General features: G+C 32.8%; 2 protein-coding genes across 2 annotated transcripts in view; both read left to right on the forward strand.

The window, feature by feature from the left end:
- The window catches only part of LOC107728301 (myopalladin-like), a 25,165-nt gene extending 19,494 nt beyond the window's left edge, over window positions 1-5,671 (forward strand). The window contains exons 19-22 of the mRNA XM_016538428.1: window positions 1,304-1,523; window positions 3,770-3,933; window positions 4,071-4,204; window positions 5,330-5,671. Coding sequence (XP_016393914.1) covers window positions 1,304-1,523; window positions 3,770-3,933; window positions 4,071-4,204; window positions 5,330-5,496 — 685 coding nt within the window. The 3' untranslated portion in view covers window positions 5,497-5,671. The remainder of the gene's footprint in view (window positions 1-1,303; window positions 1,524-3,769; window positions 3,934-4,070; window positions 4,205-5,329) is intronic.
- Window positions 5,672-7,460: 1,789 nt separating this feature from the next.
- LOC107728303 (G patch domain-containing protein 11-like) lies at window positions 7,461-11,067 on the forward strand. The gene is made up of 7 exons (XM_016538429.1): window positions 7,461-7,480; window positions 7,740-7,966; window positions 8,737-8,803; window positions 9,035-9,125; window positions 9,281-9,397; window positions 10,740-10,821; window positions 10,900-11,067. The coding sequence occupies exons 1-7, from the start codon at window positions 7,461-7,463 to the stop codon at window positions 10,956-10,958; spliced, it is 663 nt and encodes a 220-aa protein (XP_016393915.1). The 3' UTR covers window positions 10,959-11,067.
- Window positions 11,068-13,013: the final 1,946 nt, after the last annotated feature.

The following is a 13,013-nucleotide window of genomic DNA, read 5'->3' on the forward strand; positions in this document are numbered from 1 at the left end:
CAAATACTGTCCTATCCTAACAAACCATACATCAATGGAAAGATTATTTATTCAGCTTTCAGATGATGCATAAATCTCAATTTCACAAAATTGACCCTTATGACTGTGCTCCATGGTCACATATAATTTTATAATATATAATCAATATACTAATTTTTTTAATATTTTGAATTAGATTTTATTTTTATGTTTTGTTTTCACTTTAATTTTCAGGTTTTAGTCATTTGGTTTTTTGTCATTTTTTTTTAATGTCCATATAGTTTCTATTAACTTTTTAGTTTAGGTATTTTTTTCGTTTTATTATTTTAGTACTTATATTAAAAATGAGAAATGTTGCCTTGGCAACTAGCTGAAATAAAATAACATTTTATATTTTATTTCATTTCAAGCAACAATTTTTTTTTTTTTACGGTTTTAATATTAGTTTTTGTTTTCTGTAATAACCCTGATTTACAATATATTTTAAAATAAAAAGTCTAATGTGACATTATTACAAAGTGCACTTTTTAAATCTACTTAAGTGCATTTAGAAACATGGTCATGAAAGTCACTTAAGTGGCTTTGTATTTCATTGTATCATTTAAAACTATTTAAACTCTTTTTGTCTAATTTCAAAATGCTTGAAAAGTGACTGAAGTGTCCGAGTACTTTTGTCTGTTATCATGTTTACATGCACACCAGTAAGCTGCTAACTAACAAATATCAGCTTATTAAAATAAGCAGTTTTCCCTGTTTACACCTGACAATGCAATACTACGTTTGCATGACTTTATTAATAAATCAGGTTATTTCCCTGTCGTGACGTCAAAACACAATCATTTGTGTATTCCAGATGTCGTCAGTTGTAATGATAAATAAAGCTTGCAACATGTCAGCGGGACACTTACAGCTCATATATTATCCTCTCATGCAGTTACAGAAGCAGCGTTTTGACTGCTGCACGAGATGAGAACACATTTTGATCATTTTCTGGGTCATGAAAGAGTCTGCGTTTCTGATATATTTCGCTCAAATCTGCACTAAGGATGCGTTCCTGTCACGTATCACACATGCACACTTCAATAATCCCACAGAAAGCAGGTTAATGCATTTACATGAGGCAAAAAACGACCTGTGTCGAGTCGACTGGTTTATGCTTAAGCCGTTGATGACCTTACTCCGATAAAAGAAAACGGCTTACGGCGTTTACATGCTTATTAAGTATAATCGGCTTAAGAACGTGCATGTAAACGCACTCAGTGACAAATAAGATATTGCAGAAAGAGTCTTCATGCCCTGAACCCTCCTCTGCTGTTTAGGTGAGTGGGTTACCTCATCCTGAAATCATGTGGCTTCTGAACGGGAGGCCCATATATCCAGACCTCACTCACCGAATGCTTGTGAGAGAAAACGGCATCCATTCTCTAGTTATGGACCCTCTGACTCAAGCTGATGACGGGACGTACACCTGCATCGCCTCAAATAAAGCGGGACAGAAGCTCTGTAGGTTAGACTGCAAGGTACTGGAGATATTCCAGCAAGATGTAACCTGCAGTGATCCCTAAACATATCATGAGCTCTTAAAAATGTCTGAACACCATTGCATTAGGAGTCCTAGCAGACTTAATAAACAACATCCATCCCTTGAGAAAAAGAAGTACACTTTACCATACTTTTAAAACAAGTACTTATTGAAAGAAAACACTTTAAAATAATATACTGAAGTGAAAACTGAATGTAATGTTTTGGACTCTATTGCATGTTAATTGCAATTAAATTAAAATGTATTATAGTTTAAATTTATATTAAATGCAATTATTTGAACTTAAGAAGGTAGAAAGCAGGACTTAAGTACATTTTTTTATATATATAATTCAGTGTACTGCTGAATGTACTGACAAAGATTTATGATAAACTAAAATATACTTTAATGTCTTTTCCATTTAAACTTGTATGTCATCTATTTAAAACTTTTAGTATCATCGAGGCACTATTATAGTTTTTAATTAATATTTTAAATCAGTTTTTGTAATTTTTCCTGTTTTTTTTTTTATATGTATATAGTTTTTATTCATTTATATTTCCGTTTTAGTTATGTTAGTACATCATGTTAAGTTAAATTAAAAATGAGAAATGTTGCTTTGGCAACTAGCTGAAATAAAATAACATTTTATATTTTATTTCAATTTTCATCCATTTCATTTCAAGCAACAATTTTTTTTTTTTTTTACGGTTTTAATATTAGTTTTTGTTTTCTGTAATAACCCTGATTTACAATATATTTTAAAATAAAAAGTCTAATGTGACATTATTACAAAGTGCACTTTTTAAATCTACTTAAGTGTACTTTTTAACATTAAAGTACTAGAAAGCCCATTTCTGCCACATAAGAATAAAGAAATTGTGCTTTGGTAAATCATAATTATGACTTAAAATGTCATAGTTATGACATAAGTCAAAATATAAATATAGTATAATTATGAAAAAGAAATGGCATAGTAAGTCATCATGAGATGAAAAGTCATAATTATTGACAATAAAAATTACTGTCTTTATGACTTAGTATATCATACTAAGATTGTGCTTTGGTAAATCATAAAATAAAAAAATGTGCTTTGGCAAATCATATTTATGACTTAGAATGTCATAGTTATGACATAAGTCAAAATTCTGAGATATAAATTCATAATTATAACAAAAACAAAATCAAAATTATGGCATAGTAAATCATCATGAGATGAAAAGTCATAATTATGACAATAAAACATATGAATATTAAGTCTTTATGACTTAGTGTATCATAATTTATCTTATTATGATGACTTTATCTCATAATATTTACTTTTTATGTCATAATAATTTCATAATCTCATTTTTGACTTTATCATAAATGCATGCCAGTTTTGACTTTCGCACAATTATGACTATTATGGGTAGGAGTATGTTTGCATTACTTTTTGTGCCATAATTATGCCATTATAAGACTTGTCTCATAACTTTTTATCTAATAATTATGACTTTTCATGTAATAATTTCTGCTTGTCATAATTAACTTATCTCATAATTATACCATTTTTTCTGAGACTTAATATTTTTGACTTTTTATGTCATAAATTTGACTTGTCATAATTGACTTTTTATGTCATAATTATAATGTATCTCATAATTATAATGTTTTATCTAATAATTATGACTTTTCATGTAATAATTTTTTCTTATCTCATAATTATAACATTTTTTTTTAACTTTTTGTCATAATTTCTACTTATGTCATAATTAACTTATCTCATAATTATAACATTTTGTCTAAGACTTAATATTTTTGACTTTTTATGTCAGAATTTTGACTTGTCATAATTTACTTTTTATGTCATAATTATAATGTATTGCATAGTTATAACGTTTATCTAATAATTGACTTTTTATGTAATAATTTTGACTTATCTCATAATTATAAAAAAAATGTTTACCTTTTGTCATAATTTCTACTTATGTCATAATTATAATGCATCTCATAGTTATAACGTTTATCTAATAATTATGACTTTTTATGTCATCATTTCGACTTGTCGATGTATTTATTAAATCGCAGTTGCGAGTTATAAAGTCAGAGATATAAACTCACAATTGTAAGAAAATAGTCAGTCTTTTTTTTCACTCAGAATTGGACTTTACTACATCTCACAATTCTGAGAAAAGAAGCCAGAATTCTAAGTTTAGATCTTGCAAATCTGACTTAATAACACAGATGCTTGACCCTCTTTTCCCCGTCACATAAACACATGCAGAGAAAGAGCTGAAGCAGGCGCCGCATTTTGTGGAAAAGCTGCAGAACACGGGCATCGCCGAGGGCTCCCCGGTGCGTCTGGAGTGCAGGGTTGTGGGGATGCCACAGCCGCTCATCTTCTGGAAGAAAGACAATGACACAATCCCTCACTCGAAGGACAGAGTCAGGTGAGTCCGCTCACTTCTGCTGGACCAGGAAACTTCAGCTGCTTCAGCAGGGTTTTCCAGATATGATCAACAATGTGCTTGAGAACATAAATGCAGTATATATTAAGCATATATATTCTGTGTCTTTGTTATCCCAGCATGCATCAGGACACTACAGGTTATGTTTGTCTTCTGATTCAACCGACCAGAAAGGAAGATGCTGGCTGGTACACTGTCTCTGCAAAAAATGAAGCAGGGATCGTATCATGTACAGCCAGACTAGACATATATGGTGAGCCAGTCATATTTTTTATATTTCAGCACAATAAATTAGTAAAGTTACAGTACCGTAAAATACACATACAGTACCTTTACTAGCTGGTGAGAAATAAATAAAGAGAGCTAAATTAAACTCCATCTAAAACTATTTTAAAAGTTGTTTTTGTAATTATTTTTATATTATTGCATTTTATATTATTATATTATTTTTATATTATTCTAATAATTAAACATAAACATTAAATTAAACTAGTATATCATACTCCATCTAAAACTATTTTAAAAGTGTTTTTTCTAATTATTTTAGGATTATTTTATATTATTGCATTTTATATTGTTTTTATGTTATTCTAATAATTAAACATAAAACATTAAATTTAAACTAGTATATCACACTCCATCTAAAACTATTTTAAAAGTGTTTTTTCTAATTATTTTAGGATTATTTTATATTATTGCATTTTATATTGTTTTTATGTTATTCTAATAATTAAACATAAAACATTAAATTTAAACTAGTATATCACACTCCATCTAAAACTATTTTAAAAGTGTTTTTTCTAATTATTTTAGGATTATTTTTATATTATTGCATTTTATATTCTAATAATTAAACATAAAACATTAAATTAAACTAGTATAACATACTCCATCTAAAACTATTTTAAACATAATATTTCTTATTGTTTTAAGAAATGATTCTAATAATTACAAATTAAACCACTATATTATACTCCATCTAAAACTACTTTAAACATAATTTTTCTAGATATTTTAGACATAACTAGTTATAAATGTAGAAATAACTAGTTATTTTAGAAGTTATTACAATGCGTGTTTTTATGACCTTAAATACAGTATTAATAGACGTGTAGACACAACATTAAATGTTTGTATTTTAATAAATGTATTTGTCATACTGCAGGACAAGTGCAATGAACTGCAAAAAGTTGATTAATAAAGATTAAAAAAATTCTGAAATGCACTTTCTCTTATACAATTATATCATATTTAACTATGCAAAAATGCTAAAAGATGTAGTTTTGTCAGCTATCTGTAAATAAAGTTACTCACCTCACTTATGCCGAATGCAGAAGTTTTTCAGTAACAGATATTTCCACACGTGTTGTTTCTGCAGCTCAGTGGTATCAGCACGTTCATGCACCGATGAAGAAAACGCAGCTCAGTGGGAGTCGATACGCTGCTCTCACCAGCCAGGGTCTGGATATCAAGTCAGCCTTTCCCATGAGCGACATATTCTCTGCCTCCCAACCAGAGCGAAGGGCAGAAAGCGAGGAGCTGTAGATGCTCGCAGCAGATATTTTAAAGTAGATGGAGTAACGATCTAAAAGCAAACGAGGATCTGATGTCTCTGCACTCATTTGTTGTCGAAGTCAAAATCTGCTCGTCCTCAGGTCATCGATGAGTTTGTCTCTTCATCAGATTTGGAGAAATGTAGCATTGCATCACTTGCTCTGAAGTGAATGGGTGCCGTCAGAATGAGAGCTGATAAAAACATCACAATAATCCACAGCACTCCAGTCCATCAGTTAACATCTGGAGAAGACAAAAGCTGAAACAAATCCAGCATTAAGACGCTTATAACTAAAATACCATAGAGTCCATAATCCATAATAACGCTTCCTCCAGTGAGAAAGTGTTCTGGTCTGAATCAGGAGAGAAATCTGCACAGATCAAGCAGCGTTTAAACAGCTCTAAACTAATATGTGGATGTGAGAGACAACAGGAGATGGATTTTCTCACTTGCACTTGGACTCATTCTGACGGCACCCATTCACTGCAGAGCATCCAATGCAATGCTGAAGAAACAAACTCATCTACATCTTACATGGCCTGAAGGTGAGCACATTTTCAGCAAATGTTACGTTTTTGGCTGAACTATATCTTTAACCTGATTTGGATCTACTGGTCGACGAGCATCTGAACAGGTTGTTTTTCCTCACTGCATTTAACATTATTTGCACATTAATTTTTCCTTTCATTATAATGAAGTTTGTGCCATTTGAGGCATTATGCAATTTTGTTCTGGTCAGTTTGTTGTAATTTTTTGACCGTTCTGCCTTTTGCGTTTTAATCTGGTCTCTTTATTGGACTGTGTGTCTGTTGCACTACCAGCTGTGAATGTGAGCTTCAGCAGATCTCTTTAACACATGACCTACTGCGATTGTTTCATGTTTCGGTGTAATAAAGAAAGCATGAGAGATCCTAGAGATGTCTTCTAAACAACACTATACTTTGCAAACGTCACACTGTCATCTGATCCTAAATGAAGCTGTTGCACTAGTGAAACTCATCTAATCTATTTAATAAAGAACTACATAAGAATAGGTGCATCTAAATTCTCTCACGCTGCATGTGGAAGGAAAAAAAATCATTTTGTTTTGTTTATATTATGAATACTGCTGCTTCAGGTAATTCTCTGCTGAGCAATATAACAGAATCTTATATTAAATACTATATTAGATATTATAAGTTGTTGTGGAAGTTTACAAAGCCAATGTATTGTTATACAGTCACTAGAATAAATAAATGCAAATACCTAATTTGTGAAAATGTACAATAGTTGTTTTTCTTGAAAATAAAGTTATATTTATTCAAACAAAGACTGTGTCTCTTCTTCAATGTGTTGCATTGTAAACAAACAGCACACTTTATTATTATTATTATTATTACTATTATTATTATTATTAATCACTGCTAAAAAAAAAAAATCATCCTGAACTTTTAAAAATGATAGAAATATTATTGGAATGCATTTGTAATAGAGTATATACTTTGTTGCAAATAAATAATTAATTTTTAAATTCAGATTTCAGATTTCATATTAAGAGTCCCTCTCCATCATCTAAAGCGGGTTGACTAAATGATAGACATATTATTGGAATGCATTTGTAATAGAGTATAAACTTTATTGCAAATAAATAATTAATTTTTAAATTCAGATTTCATATTAAGAGTCCCTCTCCATCATCTAAAGCGGGTTGACTGTATTAAAATATGAGGCTTAATTTAAAACTCTATAGAAAGCAAATATATATCTGACTTAGTAAATGCTATTAGTGGGTGGACACATTAGAATAGTCATTTATTATTATTATCATTATTTATTATTATTATTATTATTATTATTATCATTATTATTATTATTATTATTATTAATCACTGCAAAAAAAAAAACATCCTGAACTTTGAATAAATAATTTTAAAAAATGATAGAAATATTATTGGAATGCATTTGTAATAGAGAAATGATTACAAAGAAACACAAGTGAATTGAAATGTTAAAGTAGAAAAACTGAAATAGTGTTTTCTTCAAAAATATATATTTTTTTACAATGTAACACTGTGAGTATGCTTGTCAGTTTGTATCAAGTACAGAAAACAAATACAAATGTTTCAGTTCTGACTTTAAATAACAACTATAATTCCCGATTCTTACAGCTCACATATAAACATAAATCACATTAATATCTGTGCCTTACATGCTGTTTTGTTGAATTATTTTGATGCTCTCTACTCAAAAACAGCCCAGATGTTCGGCCTGGCGTCCCGATGGTGAAGCGTGAGAAGGAAGCCTTGAAAAAGGAGGCTCTACAGAAAGAGAAGAATGCACAGAACCGGCAGAAGAGCTACAAAGAGCAGGAGCGAGAGAGTCGAGAGGCCGCACTGCAGAGCTCCATCAGCAGCCAAAATAAAGGCTTCGCGCTACTGCAGAAGATGGGATATAAAGCAGGACAAGGCCTGGGGAAACAGGGTCAGGGATTGGGACTTTTAAATGGACTTTGCTTTTGAAAATAAAAAAAAGTTTGGGGTCAGTAAGATTTTTAATGAAGTCCCTTCTGCTCATCAAGGCTGCATTTATTTGATCAAAAATACAGAAAAACTGTAATATTGTGAAATATTATTACCATTTAAAATAATGGTTTTCTATTTTAATATCTGTTAAAATGTAATTTATTCCTGAGATCAAAGCTGTATTTTCAGCATCATTACTCCAGTCTTCAGTGTCACATGACGCTGAAAAAAAGCATTGATTTCTTTCAAAAAAAAGAAAAGAAAAGAAAGAAAAAAAATACTGACCCCACACTTTTGAACAGTGTGTATATTGTTACAAAAGATTTCTATTTTGAATAAATGCTGTTCTTTTAAACTTTTTATTCATCAAAGAATCCTGGAAAAAAAAGTATCACAGGCTCCAAAAAAATATTAAGCAGCAAAACTGTAATAAATCATGATTTCTGAAGATCATGTGACACTGAAGACTGGAGTAATGATGCTGAAAATACAGCTTTGATCACAGAAATAAATTACATTTTAAAGTATATTAAAATAGAAAACCGTTATTTTAAATGGTAATAATATTTCACAATATTACAGTTTTTTTGTATTTTTAATCAAATAAATGCAGCCTTGATGAGCAGAAGAGACTTCTTTAAAACACATTAAAATTCTTACTGACCCCAAACTTTTGAACAGCAGTGTAATATAGTTTTGTGTGCATTAAAACATGTTCTCATGCTGCAGGTGCTGGACGCGTCGAGCCAGTTCCTCTGAACATCAAAACAGGTTCTTCTCTGATTCTTAATAGCAAGTGTTGTTGATAATGTAAGACCGTGTTCAGAAAGGCTTACATTTGTTGGGGGTAACGCATTACAAGTAACGCGAGTTACGTAATCAGATTACTTTTTTCAAGTAACTAGTAAAGTAACGCATTACTTTTTAATTTACAAGAGAATATCTGAGTTACTTTTTTTCCAATGTATTGATTGACAGCTCTCTGCATGCGGATGAGTAGCAGTGTTGAGTAACACGTTTATTACAGAGTGCGCAAGAGAACCGAAAGAGAAGAGCGTCAAACACAGGGCGACCTGAGGAAGAGCCAGCGGGCCTGTGAGCAGCTCGACAGCCAGAAGGTCAGAAGACTTTAGCCTTATTTTAAGGGTTAAATCTTAATTTGAATATATTTGCATGAACGGAACTGAGGCTTCTCCGTATTTCATATAACCAAAACGGAGCGGTTTTAGTTTGGCATGCTCACCATTCACTTATGATTCTTTTTTTTTTTTAGGGCATCACTGTTCCCAGAGACAGCTGGTACTGGCCTGAAGCGTTGAAAGAGGAAGAGGCGGAGCTTCTGGAGGAGGAACCCAAACCAGAGGGAAGTGACGACGAGGAGGAACTCACAGTGAGCTCATGGCACTCTCGTTGCTAATAAGCTGCTTTGGAGGGGAACTATTTGTTTTATTATTTATCTTGCAGTAACTTTGGTCACAGGCTTGGATGTTTGAACATGACACTACAATTCTTGTGAAAATTGAGAACATGCCTGTCATGCTGTCATTTTTACTACAATTAATTCTATAGATCATTACATATAATTTTATAATTCATTTTGTAATTTTTAGATTTTTTTATAATTCATATATTTCTCTAAAGAATGTGAATTGCAATATATAATTAAAATATAATAATTTTTATTTTATGTATATATATACACCACCGTTCAAAAGTTTGGGGTCAGTAAGATTTGTAATGTGTTTTAAAGAAGTCTCTTCTGCTCATCAAGGCTGCATTTATTTGATAAAAAATACAGAAAAAAACAGTAATATTGTGAAATATTATTGCAATTTTAAAATAACTATTTTTTTATTTTAATGTACTTTAAAATGTAATTTATGCAAAGCTGAATTTTCAGCATCATTACTCCAGTCTTCAGTGTCACATGATCTTCAGAAATCATTCTAATATGCTGATTTATTATTAATATTGGAAGCAGTTTTTGCTGCTTCATATTGTTTTGGAACCTGAGTCTTTGATGAATAAAAAGTTAAAAAGAACAGCATTTATTCAAAATGGAAATCTTTTGTAACAATATACACTACCGTTCAAAAGTTTGGGATCAGTCTTTTTTTTTTTTTAAATAAATGAATGCTTTTATTCAGCGAGGATGTGTTAAATTGATAAAAAGTGATAATAAAGACTTATATTGTAAGAAAATATTTCTATTTTAAATAAACACTGTCCTTTTTATTCATCAAAAAATCCTGAAAAAAGTATGACAGGTTCCAAAAAATAAAAAATATGAAGCAGCAAAAACTGTTTCCAACACTGATAATAAATCAGCATATTACTATGATTTCTGAAGATCACGTGACACTGAAGACTGGAGTAATGATGCTGAAAATACAGCTTTGATCACAGAAATAAATTACTTCTTAAAAATATATTAAAATAGAAAACAGATATTTTAAATGATAATAATATTTTACAATATTACTGTTTTTTCTGTATTTTTGGTAAAATAAATGCAGCCTTGGTGAACAGAAGAGACTTCTTTAAAACACATTAAAAATCTTACAGATCCCAAAGTTTTGAACAGCAGTGTGTGTGTGTATATATATATATATATATAAATTGTACTTCTTTATTTATGGGAAGTGCCTTATGTGTGCCTCTGTGTATTAAAATGATTAAACTTATTTGTATTATTATTTTGAAGCACCGTTATGCCGTTGTCTTTTCTTCAGCCTTTAGACAAGCTGCAGTTTCTCACCTCGTATCTGCGAGGAGCTCATTTTTACTGCATATGGTGTGGGACGGCATATAATGGTAAGAAGTCTTAACGTATAATAACTGTTTGAGCAGATACATAAATTATAAATCAACTAAAATATTCTCATCCGACAGATGAGGAGGATTTGAGCTCGAACTGTCCTGGTGACTCGGCAGCAGACCATGACGACTAGAGCAACCTGGAATAATCTGGAACACTTGTTTTTAATTTGCTTTTGACGTTTTTTTGCATAGCTGTGTTTGATATTTATTTGTTCATTAAATGCTGCATTGATGTTTTGATTATAATTGTGTGTATGATTGTTTTATATCAGTATTGACCATGATGCATCACTTCTGCGTAACTGAATCTCAACCAATCACAAATGTGATTGCATTGTTATTCATTTCATTACTTTTTATTAATTAATTCATTGTGGTGTGGACTGTTACAATACTGTGGTATTTGTAGATTAACAATAATTAATTACTTTCTCCAGTTAGCCTAAAACAGTGGTTGTGTACATAATACTTGTAGGTATTAAGATTTTTCTGTGGTTTATTATAGTTATGTTTGATTTTTATTGTATAGTTTTAAGCATTTAGATTAAATTTATGATATTTTGTTCCAAATTTCATATTTAGATTACGTTATTTACATGCACTTAAAAACGGAGGTTAATTTCAGGTGGGCGGGGCTTATCAACACGCGTGACTTTTGATTGGTCAATCCGATGTTGAGCGATGACATCGGATTCCGGAAATCGAAACTAATAGATCTAAATGATACGAAGAAATGAAACTAAACTCGTGTCTGTGGAGGACGACAGTGTGAACTACTGTTAGTACCGTGTTAATTTGATTTAAAATCACGTTAATGCGTATTTTACTGCTCGTCCGGTTAAGATATGACGCTCTGCGTGACGCTGACATGCTGATCAACATAAACTTCTGCCGCTGTCTGTTATTTTAGCTCTGTTTTTATTCGTGCAATGGAGTCTCTGTCAGGGAACTACATTTCTCAGCTGAATGAGTACTACCCCGGTTACGTATGTAACCTTGGTTCCCTGAATAGGGAACGAGATGCTGCAATGACGTCATCGCTTTGGGAACACCTCTGGTGTGACGAATGTCTGAAGCCCTTATACCATCATGCCAATTTATTGGCCAATTGCGCTTAGCACCGCCCCGAGCATACGTCACATGTGCTCATATATGCGCGCTGCGCGCTATTTCATCAGATTTTACACTATGATGAAGGAAGCGCTATGGAAGGTACGGAACGGCCAGGATCGCAGCATCTTGTTCCCTATTCTGGGAACCAAGGTTACATACATAACCGAGATGTTCCCTCTCATAGGTTCACTTCAATGCTGCGATGACGTCATCGCTTTGGGAACGCTATACCATCACGCCTGATGTACCTAAGATAGCTGGAAGACCGAGGAAAGAGTCTGCTCAAGCGGAAGAGACCCGGGAGCCAAGAGCCATCCTCACGTCCAGACAAGTAGAACTTGATGAAAGTGCTAGGAGAGGACTAACCTGCCACAGCACAGACATCTCCCATCAAAGGCCCTTTAAAGAGAGCCTGAGAAGAAGGTATTGCTCTCGTAGAATGAGCACGCACCTCTAGAGGCGAAGTCACACCACGCGCCTCATAGGCTAGAGGTATAGTCACTATCTGACCCCGCATAGCAGGGGAGAAAGCCTCCAACCACTTGCTGAAAGCGAAACGGAGTCGAAGCAGCCTTAGGATTAACTTGGCCTAAGAAGCAGTAAGACTTAAACAGCCTCGGGGCAAAGTCCATACAAGAGGAGCTGACAGAGCCTGCAGATCCTCAGTCCTCTAAGAGAGGATAGGATTACCAAAAAACTGCTTTCAGTTCCGTTCTCAAAAAAAGGTTTCAAAGTTATCTGACAGACTTAACGGCTCAAATGGATGGCCTGCCAGGCCTTCCAACCGAAAAATAAGTCCCAAAAAGAAATCTGTGCTGGGTGGAAAGGCCTAAGCCGTCTCATCCCTGCATGAAATGGGAAACCAGCAGATTGTGTCCACTTAAGGGCATACAGCGTCTCGTGGAGGGAGCCCTAGAATTAAGAATAGTGTCTGTAATCTCTGCCAAGAGACCGGAACACATTTCAACTCCGCTCAGGGGGCACACAAATCATGCCCCGAACCTGAGTCAGCAGGTCGTGTCTGAGGGGAACCTCCCAAGGGGGCCGGCTAACAGACTGACCAATTCTGAGAA

Source organism: Sinocyclocheilus rhinocerous, unplaced genomic scaffold (genome assembly GCF_001515625.1).
Source record: "Sinocyclocheilus rhinocerous isolate Xijiao unplaced genomic scaffold, SAMN03320098_v1.1 scaffold247, whole genome shotgun sequence".
NCBI lineage: Eukaryota > Metazoa > Chordata > Actinopteri > Cypriniformes > Cyprinidae > Sinocyclocheilus > Sinocyclocheilus rhinocerous.

What these genes read in the sequence shown, in the direction of transcription:
- LOC107728303 (XM_016538429.1), top strand. Translation starts at nt 7,461, where the DNA reads ATGATTACAAAGAAACACAA. An exon ending in TCTCTGATTCTTAATAGCAA is followed by an intron (nt 8,804 to 9,034) that starts GTGTTGTTGATA and finishes CGTTTATTACAG; the next exon opens with AGTGCGCAAGAGAACCGAAA. An exon ending in GTGTGGGACGGCATATAATG is followed by an intron (nt 10,822 to 10,899) that starts GTAAGAAGTCTT and finishes CTCATCCGACAG; the next exon opens with ATGAGGAGGATTTGAGCTCG.